The following is a 17,841-nucleotide window of genomic DNA, read 5'->3' as shown; positions in this document are numbered from 1 at the left end:
AGTTTTTTCAAAATGTTTGCATTAAAAATTCTGCGTCTGTATATAACATATGTGCTGATGCATGCAGAGCAGGACATACATCCCTGCTTGTCATTTGTGTGGAACTACTGGGTACATGAGCCAGTACTGAGACGGTAGGGTCGAAGTTAAATGGTGTGCGGTTTGAACGGAAGGTAACATACACGGGATATCCATGACATCGATTGCAGGGTTAATTTATAACTTGGTGGTACTCCTAACTCCTGTTTCTCTATGTTAGCTCAGAGATATATAGCACACCATATATATAGCCCAACATGGGTTATCTAGCTAGCGAACTTCTCCATTGAACAGTGGCAGAGTCAGGCCCCAGGCAGCAGCCGGGTGCGGTCCTAATTAAGCTTAAAACACAATGTTACATCAGATTCAAAAATAGGTATGCCATTGGAGCTTACATGAATCATGAATCAATCATATGGCTGAGAAAAACCTTCAGAAACATAATGCCATATGCAGGAAATCGTCGTCACAAATCATCATCACGTTCAAATCGTGTGAATTCGACAGGATGTTTGCTCGCATCTTTAGGGGAAGAAAAAGAATCGTCATAAATGTTTGGTAAACCGAAAATTCCACACGGTTTATGCCCAACCGCTCGTCTTTTCTAGAGCACATGTCAGGTTGAAACAAATAAAATTCCACGTTCGTGGTCTCTATGTCTAGCAAGAGGTCAGTCAATTAGTATACGTTACTGCGGAAAGATTAGAATTACAGACTATATATGTCCACATCTCCTGTCTCTTTCTCTTCACTGGCTGTAGATATTTCAGACTCGGTACTTATTTCAAAGATGAATAATCCAACAGCAACATGAAGGTAAACATAGTCTCACCTGTACAGGGCATAAAGAGAGACAGAAATAAAATAGCCGCAACACAAAGAGGTACCTCCACCATTTATTCGCTCCCACCCTAGGCATCATAACTAGCATGTACTAACGACTAAAATACGTACTGTCCTAACACAGGGTTACAGAACTAGCTAAGCATTATTATTCTCATCAGCTACAATTTGTACACAGCTATGTCAAGCGACTATCAGGTCCTAGCTCACCGAAGGTGCCCCTTTCTCCTTACCTCACCGAAGGTGCCCCTTTCTCTTTACTCTTCCCCTCCGGGGACGTCCTGACCCGCTTTGCATGCTTCTCCTCGCCTTCTTTCTTCACAGCTTCTTTCTTCAAAGCTTCTTTCTTTGCGGTGTTGGTAGCATGCAGTGTGCCGCATAGGCGCATTGGTGTTCTTGTCCTCCGATGAAATCCTCGTACACAGACATATCCTGCAACAAATCACCACGGGGTTCTGCCAAGATTAGACCAGAGAAGGAATTGCATGTCTGTGTTATACAAATCCATGGGCGGTAACTGGTGGGTGATTCCTTGCTTTTATTTAATTATTTCTAAGTGCAACATATCAGCTCAGAGTGCAATTTCTAAGTGGCAAAGCTCATTTTTCTTGCATAGTTTGTTGGATTAGTTATTGGATTTTGCATCCACTATGAATCTGGGATTTGAACCTATGACCTTGTGGGCTAACAGCCTTAAGATGATTACGTAATACCATTAACAAAAAAGCCCAACGGCTCAGCCATAAAAGAACAGAAAACCGAAACATTCAGAACCAATTATACCTTTCTTGAAGCACTCTTCGATACCATGTCTTGTTTGACCTAGGTTGATAAGAATTTCAGCTCATGAGCAACCATTTAAAATTTTCAATGCTTTCATGCTTACATTGCACTAAAATAATACCTCTTGTGATCGAGTGTATAGATGAACCGAAGTATACTATGCTTCTATCCAGCACCCCGATGCATTCCCTAGGTATAGTTATTGGGTGACGGCTAGATGAGTGATCTGCAAAAACCTACAAAAATGGGTATTTTGTTATGGACCAGTGTTTGGCCAATCTGGTACGACATTTGCTTGGATAGTTGGATCAAAGGTTGGGTACCTCATTTGCTTGGAAGTAGGTACCATTCAGCGGAAACTTCCCTCGAGTTGCTGTCCGGCAGGGTATCTGTAAATATTCAAGTATGCATACAGTTAGGAACAAAAAGGGGGAGGGGGCAATTATATCTTCATATCAGCAACGTTGATGCAAAAAAAATACTTTGATGGGGAGCTTAGAACACTGTTGTCACTAGAACTATTTAAGCATTTGCATCATTTCTGACTAATTTCATCAAAAATGGCAATAAACTAATTTCATCAAAAATGGCAATAAAATCTGACAGGGATTTGTCACAATTTTCCAATAATTTTAGGTCAGCATAATGATTCTACAGATTTGAAGGGAATGTTTGGACAGAAGGAACTGTTGGTGTATATGTGAGCCCAAGTATAGAGGCTCATCTAGAGGCCCATGTATAGCTACTATATTACCCACCCTTCTAGGGTTTGGAGGAATACAACACATTATTCTCTCCTACATGGTATCATTAGCTTAGGTTCCTCCTCCTCCCACCTCCAGCCGCCGCCGCCGCCATGGGCGGACCCCCTCCTGGCGCGGGCGGACCCCCTCCTCCTCCCGGCCCTGCACCCGCCCAGCCGCCGCCGTTGCCGGCCCTGCCTGCCCCTACCGCCACTGCGGGCGCGGGGGGCACGGGCGCAGGGGGCGCGGGGGGCGCCGCCGCCGGCCTCTTGCAGCCACTGCTGCAGCCGCCGGCCAGCAATGCTGCCGCTGCCGCGGCCCACCGCACTGCCGTCGCTGCAGGCAAGCAGCCGCTTCACGAAGCTCTCCCCACGCCGGCCGCGCCCACGCACGCGTGGCCTAGGCTCAGGATGCCCCCCGCGGATGCGCCGTTCGCCGCCACCGCACTCCGTGGGCAGCAGCAGGCCGACGCTGCTCTCGCCGCGGCCCTCCTGGCCGCCAAGTCCGAGGCTTCGGCGGCCCAGGAGCGGGTCCGCGTGGCTGCCCTTGCTTGGGAGCGCGAGCGAGCCATGGCCGATGCTCTCGCTCTCCGGGTCGCCGAGGCGGAGCACTACTTCCGTGTCTCCTCCGGCCAGCAGCCCGTCGTCCCCGAGCACGGCACCTCCTCTTCCCACCAGGCCCCGCCCTCTGGATCTGGACCCCGACACGACCCGACCGACCCCATGGTCGCCCAACTCCACCTCCAGGCCGCCGGTGTCCTGAACATCAGGGCCCTGGTCACCGTCCTCCTCGACCCCACGTCCTCCTCCTACGGACGCAGGCGGGACCAGGTCCTCCTCGCCCTCCGCCGCTACGCCCTCGACGACCACGTCCTCCTCGACACGCCGATCGAGGGGCAGGACGTGGTGTGGCTGCGCCCAGGGTTAACCGAACCGTCGGTAACCGGTCCGGTTTGACCGGTTACCGGTCAAACCGGTCCGGCCCGGTTCCGGTTTGGTCCGGTATGAAACCGGTCCAAATTCAAAATTTAAATTTGAATTCAAAAAAATGAAAAATTCCCAAAAAATTCCTAAAAATACTTCAAGTTGCGACGAATCTAATGGTGTCAAATTTTCTCAAAAAATCGTTCGTTTAACATACTTTTCGGGCATTTAGAGTTAAAACAAAAAAGAAAAGGAAAAAAATGAGACGGCCCATTAAGGCCCACTTGGTAAACCGGTCAAACCGGCCGGTAAACCGGTCTAACCGGCCGGTATACCGGTCTAACATGCGATTTTAAATTTGGATTTGAATGCAAACCGGTCAAACCGGCCGGTAAACCGGTCAAACCGACCGGTAAACCGGTCTAACCGGTCGGTATACCGATACGAACCGGTTGAACTGGGAAGTTTGAATTTAAATTTGAATTTGTCCGGTTCCGACCGGTAACCGGCTAAACCGGACCGGTATACCGGAACCGGAGGCCGGCGGTTACCGGTTAGCGGTCGGTTATTAAAACCCTGGCTGCGCCTCGACAGTGTCTCCATGTCCTGGATCGTTAGGACCATCTCCCTAGATCTTCAGGACATCGTCAGGACTCACGGCGGCACCGCGTGACAGGCCTGGCTGGCACTCGAGGGGCAGTTCCTCGGCAACGCCGAGTTCCGCGCTCTCCAGCTCGACGCCACCTTCCGCACCTTCGAGCAGGGGGACCTCTCCGTTAGTGAGTTCTGCAAGAGGATGAAGGGCATGGCTGATGCTCTTCACGACCTCGGGTGTCCGGTGTCCAATCGGGTCTTGGTGCTCAATGTCCTGCGGGTCTGAGCAGCACCTATGACCACCTGAAGACATGGATCACCCACCAGAGTCCCTTTCCCTCCTTCCTGCAGGTCTGGGACGACCTCATTCTCGAGGAGATGCCTAGGGGTCTCGCGCCCGGATCGTCCTCGTCCACCCACACCGCACTCTTTACTACTCCACCGGCTTCCTCCGCCACTCCTCCCACCTCCCTCCTTGGTGCTGCTCCCACCGGGCAGACCGGAAGGGGGGGCATGGACGTCGTCGAGGGGGGGGTACGGGGTGGTGGTGGTACTGGTGGCCCTACTTCTGGGGATACTAGTACCGGTGGGGGCCGTCGGGCGCAGAGGGCTCCGGCTCCGGCTCCTGCCCCTGGAGGTACGATCTGGCCAGCCTTCAGCAACCCATGGTCAGGGCGCATCTCGATGTGGCCGTTCCAGGGTCCGGGAGGGCCTCGTCCTCAGCTTCAGCCGGCGGCCATGTTCACCGGTGCTGCTCCCCTGTTCGCGCCATCCTGGACCCCGCCCGCTCAGCCCAACCAGCAGCCGACCTGGCCTGGGGGGTGTGACCAGGCCACTCTGGCGGAGTCCTTGAGCACCATGGGGCTGACGCCGCCGGTCAGCACCGAGTGGATCGCCGACTCGGGTGCCTCCTTCCACACCACCCCAGATGCCGGTATCCTCTCTTCTGTCCGACCCCCACACCCCTCTTATCCTTCTTCCATTATGGTTGGTGATGGGTCTTGCCTTACTGTCACCACCGTGGGTTCTGCTCCTGGTTCTTTTCGTCTTCCCAATATCCTTGTTGCTTCTCAGACGGTTCATAACATTCCTTCCATTCGCCAGTTTACTGCTGATAATTCTTGTTCCATCGAATTTGACTCTTCTAGTCTTACTGTGAAGGATTCGGCTTCCCGGCGTCCGCTCCTCCGATGTGACAGCACGGGCCCCTTTACACTCTTCGCCTTCCTGCTTCCGCTACTCCGCCTTCGACCTCTTCTTCGTCTGCCGCTTTTGCCGCGACGCCGTCTTCCACCACCTGGCACCGCCGGCTTGGTCACCCCGGCCGCGACGTTTTGGCTCAGCTCAGTTGTAGTACCGATGTTCCATGTATTAGGGCTCCTGCTGAGCACATCTATCATGCGTGCCAGTTATGTCGTCATGTTAGACTTCTTTTTTTCTTCTTCTTCACATGCGACGCATGCCTTTGATCTTGTTCACTGTGACCTGTGGACCTCTCCTGTGCTTAGCATTTCTGGTTATAAATACTATCTGGTGATGATTGATGATTTTTCTCATTACTCTTGGACTTTCCCTTTGCGCGCCAAGTCTGAGACCTTCCCCACCCTCCTCCACTTCTTTGCCTGGGTGTCCACTCAGTTCGGCCACACCATTAAAGCCGTCCAGTGTGACAACGGGCGTGAGTTCAATAACTCCACCTCCTGTTCCTTCTTTCTCTCTCGGGGTGTTCAGCTGCGTATGTCTTGTCCGTATACCTCTTCCCCACTGCTGCTCACAAGCTAGCGCCCCGCTCAACTCGTTGTGTGTTTCTTTGTTACTCTCCTAACCACAAGGGGTACCGATGCTTTGACCTCACCTCTCGCCGGGTCCTCATCTCCCGACACGTTGTATTTGACAAGTCGGATTTCCCCTACTCCACCTCATCCACACCTTCCCCTGACCCCGAGTTGGAGTCCCTGTTTTCGATTGACCCGGTGGTTCAGCCACCTTTGCCTGTCTGTCCTTTCCCTGCAGGTTTTCTCGGTACACCGGCACCGCTTCCGGTGATCCCTACTGCGCCAAGCGCGGCCCTGGTGACTACTGTCGCGGCACGCGCGGCCCCAGGACCTCCTGTCGTGCAACGCACGGCCCCGGTATCTCCTGCTGCGCCGCGCGCGGCCCCGGTGCCTCCCCCTGCACCTGTGCGGTACGCTCAGCCAGTGCAGGTGTACCGGCGTCGTTCGGCGCCGGCACTGGCACCGCCTCCAGAGGCTCCTGCGGCGCCCACACCGACACCGCCTCCAGAGTCTCCGCCACCTACACCGGAGCCGTCGCCGCCACCACCTCCACCGACTTCTCTCGAGTCGAGCCGGCGGTGTACCACCTGCCAGTCATCCATCGGGATCCTCGGCATATCCATCCCATGGTGACTCGGCGGATGGCGTCTCAGGCCGCGACTCTCTCCGCCACCGAGGGAGAGCCGCGGGTCTCTCCGGTACCCTCCTCTGTCCGCGACACCCTGGTGGATCGTCACTGGCGTCGCGCGATGGAAAAAGAGTACGGGGCTCTTCTTGCCAACCAGACATGGGACCTCATGCCGCATCCCTCTGGTTACAATATGGTCACTGGCAAGTGGATCTGGACGCATAAGCGTCGGGCTGATGGCCCATTGGAGCGCTACAAAGCTCGCTGGGTTCTCCGGGGTTTCACCCAGCGGCTTGATGTGGACTATGATGAGACATTCAGTCCAGTAGTGAAGCCTGCTACTGTGCGCACGGTCCTCTTGCTTGCACTCTCTCGCTCTTGGCCTGTGCACCAGCTGGATGTGAAGAATGCATTTCTTCATGGCACTCTGTCAGAGACAGTCTACTGCTCTCAGCCAGCGGGATTTGTGGACTCCAGTCGTCCGGACATGGTCTGCTGGCTCAACAAGTCTCTCTATGGTCTGAAGCAGGCTCCTCGGGCTTGATATTCTCGGTTTACCACGTTCTTGTTGACATTGGGCTTCACCGAGGCCAAGTCTGACACTTCTCTCTTCATCTATCGCCGTGGGGATGAGACTGCCTACCTGTTGCTCTATGTTGATGACATTGTGCTCACCGCCTCCAGTCAGCAGTTGCTTGAGCGCGTCATCTCCTCCCTGCAGCAGGAGTTTGCTATGAAGGATCTTGGTCAGCTCCACCACTTCTTGGGTGCTACTGTTGAGCCTCGTCCTTCTGGCCTTCTCCTTCACCAGCGGCAGTATGCACTTGATATCCTGGAACGGGCTGGGATGACTAATTGCAAGCCCTGCTCCACTCCTGTCGACACTCAGGCGAAGCTGTCTGCTGATCTGGGTGATCCCGTGGCTGATCCTACTGCCTACCGGAGCCTTGCCGATGCCTTGCAGTACCTCACTTTCACCCGGCCGGATCTCACATATGCCGTTCAGCAGGTCTATCTTCACATACATGATCCCCGGGAGTCACACCTTACTACGCTGAAGTGTCTCCTCCGCTACGTGACTCTGTTGGCTTCGGCTTGGTTCTTCACCGCTCTCCCACAGCTGAGCTGGTTGTCTACACCGACGCTGACTGGACTGGCTATCCGGACACTCGCCGCTCCACTTCCGGCTACGCCATCTTCCTGGGCAGCAACCTCGTCTCCTGGTCGTCCAAGCGGCAGCCTGTTGTCTCCCGCTCCAGCGCTGAGGCGGAGTACTCGTCTCCTGGTCGTCCAAGCGGCAGCCTGTTGTCTCCCGCTCCAGCGTTGAGGCGGAGTACCGGGCTGTCGCTAACAGCGTGGCGGAGGCGTCCTGGCTCCGACAGCTCTTTGCGGAGCTCCACAGCCCGCTCGCCAAGAGCACGTTCGTCTACTGCGACAACGTCAGCGCCGTGAATCTCTCCACCAACCCCGTCCAGCATCAGCGGACGAAGCATGTGGAGATCGACTTACACTTCGTGCGCGACAGGGTCGCTATCGCCGATGTTCGGGTTCTCCATGTCCCGACCACCTCCCAGTTTGCCGACATCTTCACCAAGGGTCTTCTCTCCTCGACTTTCGTGGAGTTTCGCTCCAGCCTCAATGTAGCCGGTGGCTAGTTGTGGCTGCGGGGGGGTATTTGCCCTATATGTGCTTTCTTGTTGTCCAGTCTTGAACACCGCTGCGCCGGTTGTTCAGACTGCGGGGGATGTTGGCTTTCTTGTTGTCCAGTCTTGAACACCGCTGCGCCGGTAGTTCAGACTGCGGGGGGGTTGGTGTATATGTGAGCCCATGTATAGCTACTATATTACCCACCCTTTTAGGGTTTGGAAGAATACAACACATTATTCTCTCCTACAACAACATCTAATCCCCTTGGATTGGGATTATAAATAAACTAATGTACCTTCCAACCCCAAGGGATTGGGTCATCAAAGCCACTCCCACGACTGGTCCATCAAAGATCAGTAGAGCAACTGGATGTTGGGGAGTAACTGCATATAACTTTTGGCTATGGCTATCAATTTCGTTTTCATACAGAACTGCACAGCTCAGACATTCCTAAGCGTTGAGTCTTGGGTTCGTTTAATAAAAATCATGTTCCTTTATAACTATTATATTATGTACGTCACATCCACGTTTTACATAAATTTGGAGCTTCCAAAAGATTAGTTGCTCACCAGAACAGTGCCTGTCACTGTATAGTCATCAGGGCACGAAATAATGACCAGGAGGTAAGGACATAGATCTTCTGGAACTCTCTCTTCGAACTGGTACACAAGCATGTAGGACACTAAATTAATTAGTCACTGTAAAAGTAAATATAATTCATAATTGTTGTAAAAGTTAAGAATCACAGAATATAGCACACCTCTTCCAAGATTAAATGGTCATCTGGGAGGACATATCTACAGTAGCAATTGAACAAACTCAGTGGGGTGCTGCTAATTTCTAAGAAAATTATACCATGAGAGTACATTACTTACGCGTTGTGTTCTGTCCTAAGACGGCCAATATTTTTCAGTTTTTTATTTGGTCCGAAGCTGAAATTTGGATTGATTACGACCAAGTCCTTTCCGCAGTTTGGTGTCCAAGATCTTCTGTTTAGCACATGCTTGCTTGAACAAAGATCTATCTCACCGTCATACTGTAGTCCTCCTGGTACAATATCTTCAATATCTGGATAATATTCGTAGGAATCGTCTTGCACTTTAGGTGCTTCTTCGTATTCATATTCTGGGCTTTGCGGCATCTCAACAATTGGCTCACAGTTATGAATGGGTGGTGTTTCAGCAGTCCTGCTTGTTTCAATTTGATGTTGATACATATGGTCAGAACTTGGCATGCAACTATCATTTGATAAAAGAAATCTCCCACAAGAAACCATGTTTGCTTGCTGTTCTCTGTGTTCATGTTCATGCTTCTCTGGAGGAGGAAGCGACTTTCTGCTAACAACAAATATCATCACTCAGTATTTCATTTCAGAAAAAACAAATTAGTTTACATCCTAAAACAGACCTTAAGGATAGAGAGAGGATGAGCAAGACAATGTTCTTTGTTTTCAAATTACCTTTGCAATTCAGCAATACAACCCGTTACTAATACTGGTTTGAATTGGGTGAATGAGTTCTTTGCACTGATTTCAATATTTGTGGGACAGAAATTGAACGGCTTCGAAATTAAGGGTGTACACTGAAAACAATATAAAGAGTAGAGGGAACGGTGAACCTTTTTTACTAAATCAAAATAATCTAAAGCAAAAACAAAGTCTATCATGCAGGATTTTTTCCCTAAAGAAGTTATAAATTTCTTGTCACTGAACTATGTTGTTGGAGGGGATCAGGAAAAGAACTGGGGAACAAGGGAAGGTGCGGCAACTGGAGACCAGCACATGTCGGGGTCGTGGGAGCTGGAGAGTTAAACGATATCCCCTCTAATTCTTTCTTGCTTAAATTGATAAATTGCATATCCTTTTACAAGGAGGATGACTTGACCCCCAAAGTAACCTTAATATGGATGCAATATATGGAATCCAGACCTTACAATCTTGAATACTCTAGAAAATAACTTCCTAATTATCATAACTTAATGGGCAAGCGGTACATTGTATAACAGAGGTGGACCCATGCTACAATGTTCCCGGGAACAGGAAGTTGTGGCTGCCTTTTGTTCACTGGGTGGCTGGGTCTCCTTGAGGCCCATACACCTGACATTTCTTATGATAATTCAGAGTCCATCTTGTACACTGTAGCTAATGTGATAACTTACAGGACCACTATATTTTGGTTTATCATCATTTGATCAGTTCTTCTAACAGGGTTACTTATGTTTTTAGTAAGAAAGAAGTCAACGTAACCACCCAAACTATTGCAACTAGACTTCTTCACCCCCCACCCCGCCAAACTATAAAATCGGGTATTTACCCCCCTCCCTCTCATCTTTGCAAAACCGTTTACTTTAGCTGAGGTGAATGGCTGACATGTGGGGCCCACTTGTAAGTAGTCATGTCTAGAGTTAGCTGCTCCTTCCTTCCCCAGCCTGTAAGTAAACGGTTTTGCAAAGTTGAGGGGGTTAAACACAGAATTTTATAGGGTTTTTTTTTTGGGGGGGGGGGGGGGGTATTCTTGTTGCAAAAGGTTGGGAGTATTCTAGACTTATTCCGTTTTAGTAATTACTTTTTGAGAACCTAGTTCAAACTAATTTTATCTGCATAATAATGGATGCTCCTTACGTTTAGATGGTATACAAATACTCACTAGTTACTACAGAATCTACAAACCACAACAGTAAAGTAAGAGTGTACTTCGAGAATCAATATAAGTGTAAAGCATGAAACTTACCTAGCAAGTGAGCTACTATAATATTTGCAATTTGCACTGAAAGGGCAGGCACTGCAGTTCGGATTTATTTTTGTGCACATTACCTACATCAATCAACCACAACCAGTATTGAAAACTATTCATAGCTAAAAAATAAACATAGCTTATTATCCACTTAAGAATATACACATACCTTTCCAAAAGTTATCATAAGACAGTGCAGTTCATACCTATTTTTTTTTACAGATAGTCAGATGGATTAGCTAAGAGACTAAGAGTAACAGCGAAATGCCAATAATCTTCTAGAGATGATGGACTCACAGTTTGTCCTTATCAATGGTGCACAACCGAGGCCATAAATACCTTTGAACATCACGCATGATTGGGTAGCTTCATAATAGCAAACAATGAGTTGAAAATTGTCATGATGGTATTTACAAATTCAGCTGAGACTTATCTTACGAGTTAATTAAATGGAACTCAGCACCATTTAATGGTTGAAGTTTGACCCATCCTAGCCTTGTGACTATGCGAGCTACATTGACATCAACCTGAAATAAGCATAGAGTCAGCATTCATGCTTGACAGTATTTTCTACAGTTCCAGAAAATATAACTTACTGGGAATGCTTTATGCCTCAGAGACAAAAGACGAATGCAGTCAGCACTTTTCTCTCCAATGCCATGTATACTGAGCAGAAAATTTCTAATTCAAGAAAAATAAAAATAATAAGTAAATTATGTGAGATAGAATTTTGTTATGCAAGTAGATATATATAGTTGTGGACAAGTTTGATTTTCTTAGTTCATAACCTGGTAGCAATTCCCTGCTTAATGCCATGAGCCCATGACATTCCTCTAGTAGTACTTGCACGGTTTTAGATAGAGAATTGCTAAGTTTTACTAGGTTCACTGCTACTGTTCCCCTAATAAAACTCTAGGTGGTAAAAGACATATGTAATAAAGCTGCTGAATTTTTCAAAAGCAAAAATGCAATAAAAAGGAATGTTTGTTTTATAGATATTTCCTTGCATTTCCAAAACAGTCATAACAAAGAATTGAACAAAATACTGAAGCAATAAGCAGTGTATGTTCTATGAGCAAAATCATACTTGGCTTTTTCACGTGATATATATCTTAGCCAATCCAGGTCAAAGCTTCCATCCTGAGCATTCCTTACATGCATGAGGAAAACCTGAAAATGGAAAAATAGTACTCATAGCACTTGCATCCAGTGAACAAAAAGGATAAGTATCACAACAGCACCGAGAATAAGAAATCCTAGCAAGTGAAAGCTAATATTCAATCACACCATGGTCAAACTACACAAATTTAGTCCTGTTGTGAAATGGAAGGATACATTTGATTATTGAATAAGGAGCCTAGTGTAGATGATACAGGATATCTCAGTCATTTTATTTAGATTCACAGAATATCGAACAGGTACTACTATCTCAATTCCAATATTTATAGTCATGTAGCATGTCATGCACCAAAAAATCTCTAATTTGTGTTCCAACAGTTATTTTTTGTAACTATATGCCGATTATTGATCCCATCAAATTTTTTAGTGAAGGCATAAAATTGATCTACCAACACTTCAGCAGCTTATCAGGGAGGCTAGAGTTCTCTTTTTTTTCTTTTAAGATTTCAATACCAGCTTCAGTGGGCATAACAGCCCTGAAAAATGGATGAAGCATGTTTTGTTGAAATAAATAATTTTAGCATATAAATGTCTGTACGCTATTATGAATTACAGTCAACTGCTTTCTCACAAAATATAGATGCGTGCGCGCACACACACACGCACATAAGAGTAATTTGCTTCAATGGTAAAGAGGAAATGCCATTATTGCTTTTGCTGATAAGAAAATTAAAATCTGTTGCAGCACACAGCCGAGTAGGATGGTGTCTCTCTTGAGAAAGAATAGAACAAAAGACTAAACTTTATCTATCTGAGGCTTAGAAGTATCTCTAGTAACACAACAGGCACTTGATGCACAAAGCTCACTCCAAATACACTTGTAAATGAAAAAAAAATCATCTCGAAATTTTCCTCTACACAAATATCAGATAAAATTTTAGAAACTTGTTCCTGCAACAGAAATATTGCATATAAATTAGAAATATAGTTTGGCTACATTTTTTTTAATAGGACAACCAATGCTGTGTAACTTTTTCAAAGATGGGTGCCTTCCTTTCTTGGGTGTAAGATATTTATAAATATAATCAAGACAGAAAAAAAAATATTAGACATAAGTAGATGGAAGTTGTGATTTGCAAAAACATACCTGTATCCGCAATGCCAAAATGTAATGCTGTCCCCTAACTTCAATGCATTTCGCGACCTCAGCAATCGGTGCGTGTAGTACGGATTCCCAATCTACAGCATCACTTGGTCCCGTTCGACTTCTGTCACTGTATCCTTTTCCAAATGCTTCCTGCCGTAACTCTTTCCAGATAGATGGTGGGACCGGTCGCAGCGAAGCTATAAACTTTCTTAAGGTTCTTTCAGTGCATATTGGATTTCCAGATTTATCCTTCACTAAGTTCATAAGGTCACTGTCCCAAGTAGAAATGCCTTTCTCTTTGAGATTAGCAATAAAACTCTCTATAAGTCTACTGTACTCTTCACCATAATGCCCTTTAATATCTGTATCATGGCCATCTTCTTCTTCAGAATCAATGTATTCATCAAAATTTGAGTCGACTGAATCAAAAGTATCAGGTGCTTCATTTTGGTTGATGTTTTCATCAGCATCATCTACTAATGGAGCTGTACTTGAACAATCTTCAGCTTTATGGAATCTCTTCCTTGGAGGAAACTTTGCTGCAAGGTTCATGAAAGCATGGCTGTGAAAAATGTAGGAAAGTGAAAAAAGGAATTAGTTCAAGAAGAAAACACATAAATAGGCTAAAAAATCATATTTACGGATCCTCTGTTATTTTTACCTTGATAAATTATCAGCAACATTTTGTGTAAGGAAAGTACCAACCACAGAATCAATTACGGATCCTCCCCATGGAGAGAATTTTCTGGGCCCTGATAAAAAGCAATTTAAGGGATTAGAACCCAATTCATACTCTTGTGTTCCATAGAGGCAGAAGATCCTATGGCTTGATTTGATCCCACATAACTAAATACTGTGGAAGAAAGATTTAATTTCCATTTATAGATTGTGACACTGAGGCATCACTGTTGTCACCCAGGCACCACATAGTTGCTTCTCAATATGACCTCCGAATGCACATGTTTTTAGTATAGAATTGCATGTTTGCACAAAAACAATGTACACACACACACACACACATTCTTAGTAATTTGATCACAGTTCAGAAGCTAAAATGCATTTGAAAAGGAGTGCAGAATCTAAAAGAAGGAAAGGGAAACAAAGCAGTGGCATCTCAGTGAAGTATTTCAACAAATTAAGCTATTTACAAGTTTCATTTCTTTCCGCCAAATATGAGATTGACTAACTCTGAAAATCATTTACAAGTCCACAAAGCACTCATGGAATCATTTTCAGTTTCTTCCCTATTGCATCCAAAAGAAAAACCAAGATGGGATAGTAGCATTGCAGTGACTTTTGACAAAAAGGAGAAAAACTGAGCTCATGGAGTAACATGTACTAGTGCAAGATTTCCTAACCTTTTTAGACAAAACAGTTGGAAAGCATTTCTTTTGTGATTATCCCTTTTTTATTAAATGTAACGAGATCAACTTTCTTGCATTTGCACACATGAAGGCATAAAAGGGCCAGGATCATTACCCATTAGATCAAGCATTGCAGCAATGAATATATCCACTAATTTTTCAAACATGTGTCGTGTTCGATCCCATTCAGGTCCGCTGCCAATATCAAACCCTTCAAAACTCTCACTGTCACTCCCATCCCACTTTGCCAGAATATCACACACCCGCAGTGTCTCCTCAGTAAGGCCCAACACCTTATTCCACAATTTCTTCCCATGATTTCCATGGCATGCGATGTCAAGTTGGGCTGAGCCCCAAAGTGGAACAAGTGCAGAGGATGATGCACCAGTTGGAGTCAGCTGCCGCTTCCTCCCTCTCTTGCTCCTCGTGCGCCGAGTCGGCTGAACACTTAAACCATGACTTTTGGCAAGGCACTTCAAATTATCCATCAATTTGGCTCTGCTGCTGAAACATGTTTTACTTTGGGATGAATCTGAATCCAGATCCAGCTTGCGTCTCGCGCTATTAGAGCTTCCAGCACCACCATGTTGGCTACCATCCTCCGGAGAATCTGAATCCAGATCCAGCTTGTGTCTCTCGCTATTAGAGCTGCCAGCACCACCATGTTGGCTACCATCCTCCGGCGTTCGCTTCATCTTATCCTTCTTCACTTTCCGGGGTGTGGCGGTCTTCGGGGTCATCTTCCGCTTCATCACTTTATCTTTCACCACCTTGAACCGGAGAATCCCCTTCGTCGACTTCTTCCACCGCCTCCTAGGTGTAGGCTCCATTTTCTCCGGAGTAGGGACAGGAGCCGCACCAACAGCATCACTGCCACTGACAACACCTTCTTCCTGCTGCTGCTCTTGTTGTGCGACCTTGCCAGAGGACTCGCCCACCAGCGGATGCAAGGTGCTGGACTCCTGCGTGCTCACCATAGCACAGTCCACTTCGCCCAAATCCTCCGCTGCGGACTGGGACTGCTCCTGTACGGGCGACGGCACCGAGGCCAAGCCGTCGCTCTCCGCTTTTCCAGGGCCAGCAGCCGGCGCCGGCGCCGGCGCTGCGCTGGTGAACAGAGCAGTGCAGCACGAGCCATCCGCGCCTGTTGTCCGGGACTGCTGAGCCGGCTTGCGAACAATGTCGGGGGTCGCCGGCGTCATCCCCAAACGAGACCCTGTTCCATAAAAGCAAAGAATATCCATCGGTTACAGCAACCACCAATGCGCGCGCCAAACAAAGGAACGATTTTTCCGAGTCCCAGATTCAGAACCCGCAGAATCACTGGCCAGTAGCAGATTGCAGAAAAAGAAAAGTACGGTGAACAATCGAAGTGAACGAACAACTACAAGAACAAAAAACCAATAGCATGCGGAAGAAAGAACACTTTTGTCCACTCAAGACACCGATATCTCACTGAACAATGAGCCAATAGCGGGTTGCAGCAACAAGCGCAACAGGAAGCGGGTATAACAGACAGCAGATTGGGGGAAGAGCAGAATCGAGCTCTGCGCACTCACCAAGATCTGCCGCCGCCTCCGCCTCCGCCTCCGCCTCCGCCTCTGCCTCTGCCTCTGCCTCTGCCACTGCGGCCATGGCCGCAGCGCCGCGGCGGCGGGGGGAGCAACCCCGGGCGCGGCCGCTCGGCACGGGAGACGAAGCTTCCACCGTCCCCGCTCCGCTCCGGGCCTGGCGTTCACCCCGCGCTGCCGGACGGAGTAAAGAGGCCCTCTGTTTTCTCTCTCTCTCTCTCTCTCTCTCTCTCTCTCTCTCTCTCTCTTAACTGCTCCGTCCGTTGCGGGGAGGAGATAGTAGAAGCAGGGGACGACGACAAGGAGGGGTTGCTGCGGTTGCCGTTTGGGGACTCCGGCGGAAGGGGACAAGTGGCGCTGCGTGCCGCTGACAGATGAGACCCGCGCTGCTGCCGCAGGTGGCGGGCGGGCGGAGGTGGCGGGGTCGGGGACGGGCCACGTGTGCGGTAACAGTCCGCTAATTATTGCTTAATCATGGATTAATTAGCATCATTAGATTCGTCTCGCGATTTACAACCCATCTGTGTAAAAAGTTTTATAAATAGACTTCATTTAGTACTTCAAATTGGCAAGATTCCCACGAAATTTTTTTTTGCGTTTACAGATAAAACAACTAAACAGGGCCTTAGGTTGGGTTCTGCCCAGATGCGGTTTAAGGCTTGCTCCAACGGTTCTGGGAACCGCCCCCAGGGGGGTTTCCCTCTAGTGGTCCCCCAAAGCTCCCCTATATACGGGGTAGGGTGTTTCAGCTCTCCTGTATTCTAATCACACTGTTTCTTCACGATATTAATCTCATTCTAGCTCTGTAACATGATGATAATGTGTATTATGATAGTATAAATACTGTATAATTTTTTTAAATTTAAAAACGATAAATAAATAGTTAGTTAATGAGTGATAGTATATAGAGGGAATAGATATGGGGGAATGGTTGGAGAGAAGGAGTTATAGGGGGAGGAATCTTTTGGAGGGATGTAGTAAAATATAGGGCCTGTTTGGCATAGCTCCAGCTCTATTTGGAGCAGCTCCACTCCAAAACTCCAGCTGAAGCTAGCTCTAGGTGGAGTTGGAGCAGGCTGCATGGTGTGTTTGGCATGAAAGGTGCCTCTAGCTCCACAAAATAGGATTTTGAGCGTGGATTGTCCTTTTTGCCCTTAGTTCGTGGGACCCACATGTCATACTCTACCCTCCCCTCTCTCTTCTTTCTCCCAAATCCACAGGCAAGGAGGCGACTGCAGCTGCTCCGATGAGCCCGCGAGGGGAGCGGCGCCGAGACAGCCTCCGCACGCGCATCATCTCGCGCGGTGAGCACCACGGCGAAGAGGGAGGGCAGCGGCGTGAAGGGGCTGGCGGGGTCAACGGGGAGGGAAAAGGATGGCACCACCGGCGGGGAGCACGCCGTCGCTGAAGGCGGAGCGCGCCACCAGCGGCAGATGGTGGTGTCGGCGGGGATGTTGGGGCCGGCGGGACTGGCAGGGAGGGCACCACCGGCGGGGAGCGCGTCGTCAGTGAAGGCGGAGCGCGTCACCGGCGGCAGATGGTGGTGTCGGCAGGGATGTCGGAGCCGGCAGGGAGGGAGGGGAGGGCGGGGGCCGGTGGGACTGGCAGGGAGGGCGCCACCGGTGGGGACTCGGGACCGAGGGGAGACCACCGTGGGCGACGGCGGAACGGGCCACCGGCGGCCGCGGGTGGCACCTACGGGGATGATTCCCTGCACGGGAGGGCGGCGGCGGTGGCCAAGAGGAGGTCCGCGAGAGCGGAAGTGCGACCGTGCGAGGGAGAAAGAAAAGAACGAACCGTTTTTTGTGTAATGGGTGGCAATGGTGGGTAATTTCAATCCAACTCCATGTCTAGGTCCATAATAGAAGTTTCTGGAGCTGCAAAAGAGGTGCTCCAAAACTCCAACAAAAAATGAACTACAACTCCAGAGTTT

The 17,841-nt window shown here is 48.5% G+C and overlaps 1 protein-coding gene across 1 annotated transcript; it reads right to left on the bottom strand.

Moving 5' to 3' along the window:
- Window positions 1-799: 799 nt before the first annotated feature.
- On the bottom strand, window positions 800-16,198 carry LOC120702319 (protein ROS1A-like). The gene is made up of 17 exons (XM_039986052.1): window positions 15,897-16,198; window positions 14,453-15,553; window positions 13,635-13,725; window positions 12,974-13,535; window positions 11,795-11,877; window positions 11,304-11,388; window positions 11,146-11,234; window positions 11,005-11,073; window positions 10,877-10,913; window positions 10,705-10,787; window positions 8,851-9,309; window positions 8,736-8,772; window positions 8,545-8,634; window positions 1,989-2,054; window positions 1,787-1,901; window positions 1,666-1,704; window positions 800-1,314 (listed from the first exon to the last, which is right to left on the bottom strand). Exons 1-17 carry the CDS (start codon window positions 15,970-15,972, stop codon window positions 1,112-1,114), a joined length of 3,285 nt encoding a protein of 1,094 aa, XP_039841986.1. The 5' UTR covers window positions 15,973-16,198; the 3' UTR covers window positions 800-1,111.
- Between the last annotated feature and the right edge of the window lie 1,643 nt (window positions 16,199-17,841).

This window comes from Panicum virgatum, chromosome 1K, assembly GCF_016808335.1.
Source record: "Panicum virgatum strain AP13 chromosome 1K, P.virgatum_v5, whole genome shotgun sequence".
In the NCBI taxonomy this organism is placed as follows: Eukaryota; Viridiplantae; Streptophyta; class Magnoliopsida; order Poales; family Poaceae; genus Panicum; species Panicum virgatum.
This window is presented reverse-complemented; position numbering and strand designations above follow the sequence as displayed.

Coding starts and splice junctions, on each gene's coding strand:
- LOC120702319 (XM_039986052.1), bottom strand. CDS start 15,972: ATGGCCGCAGTGGCAGAGGCAGAGGCAGAGGCAGAGGCGGAGGCGGAG. Junction 8,773..8,850: donor CTTAGGACAGAACACAACGC/GTAAGTAATGTA, acceptor TTGCTACTGTAG/ATATGTCCTCCCAGATGACC. Junction 1,315..1,665: donor CGAAGAGTGCTTCAAGAAAG/GTATAATTGGTT, acceptor GATTTGTTGCAG/GATATGTCTGTGTACGAGGA.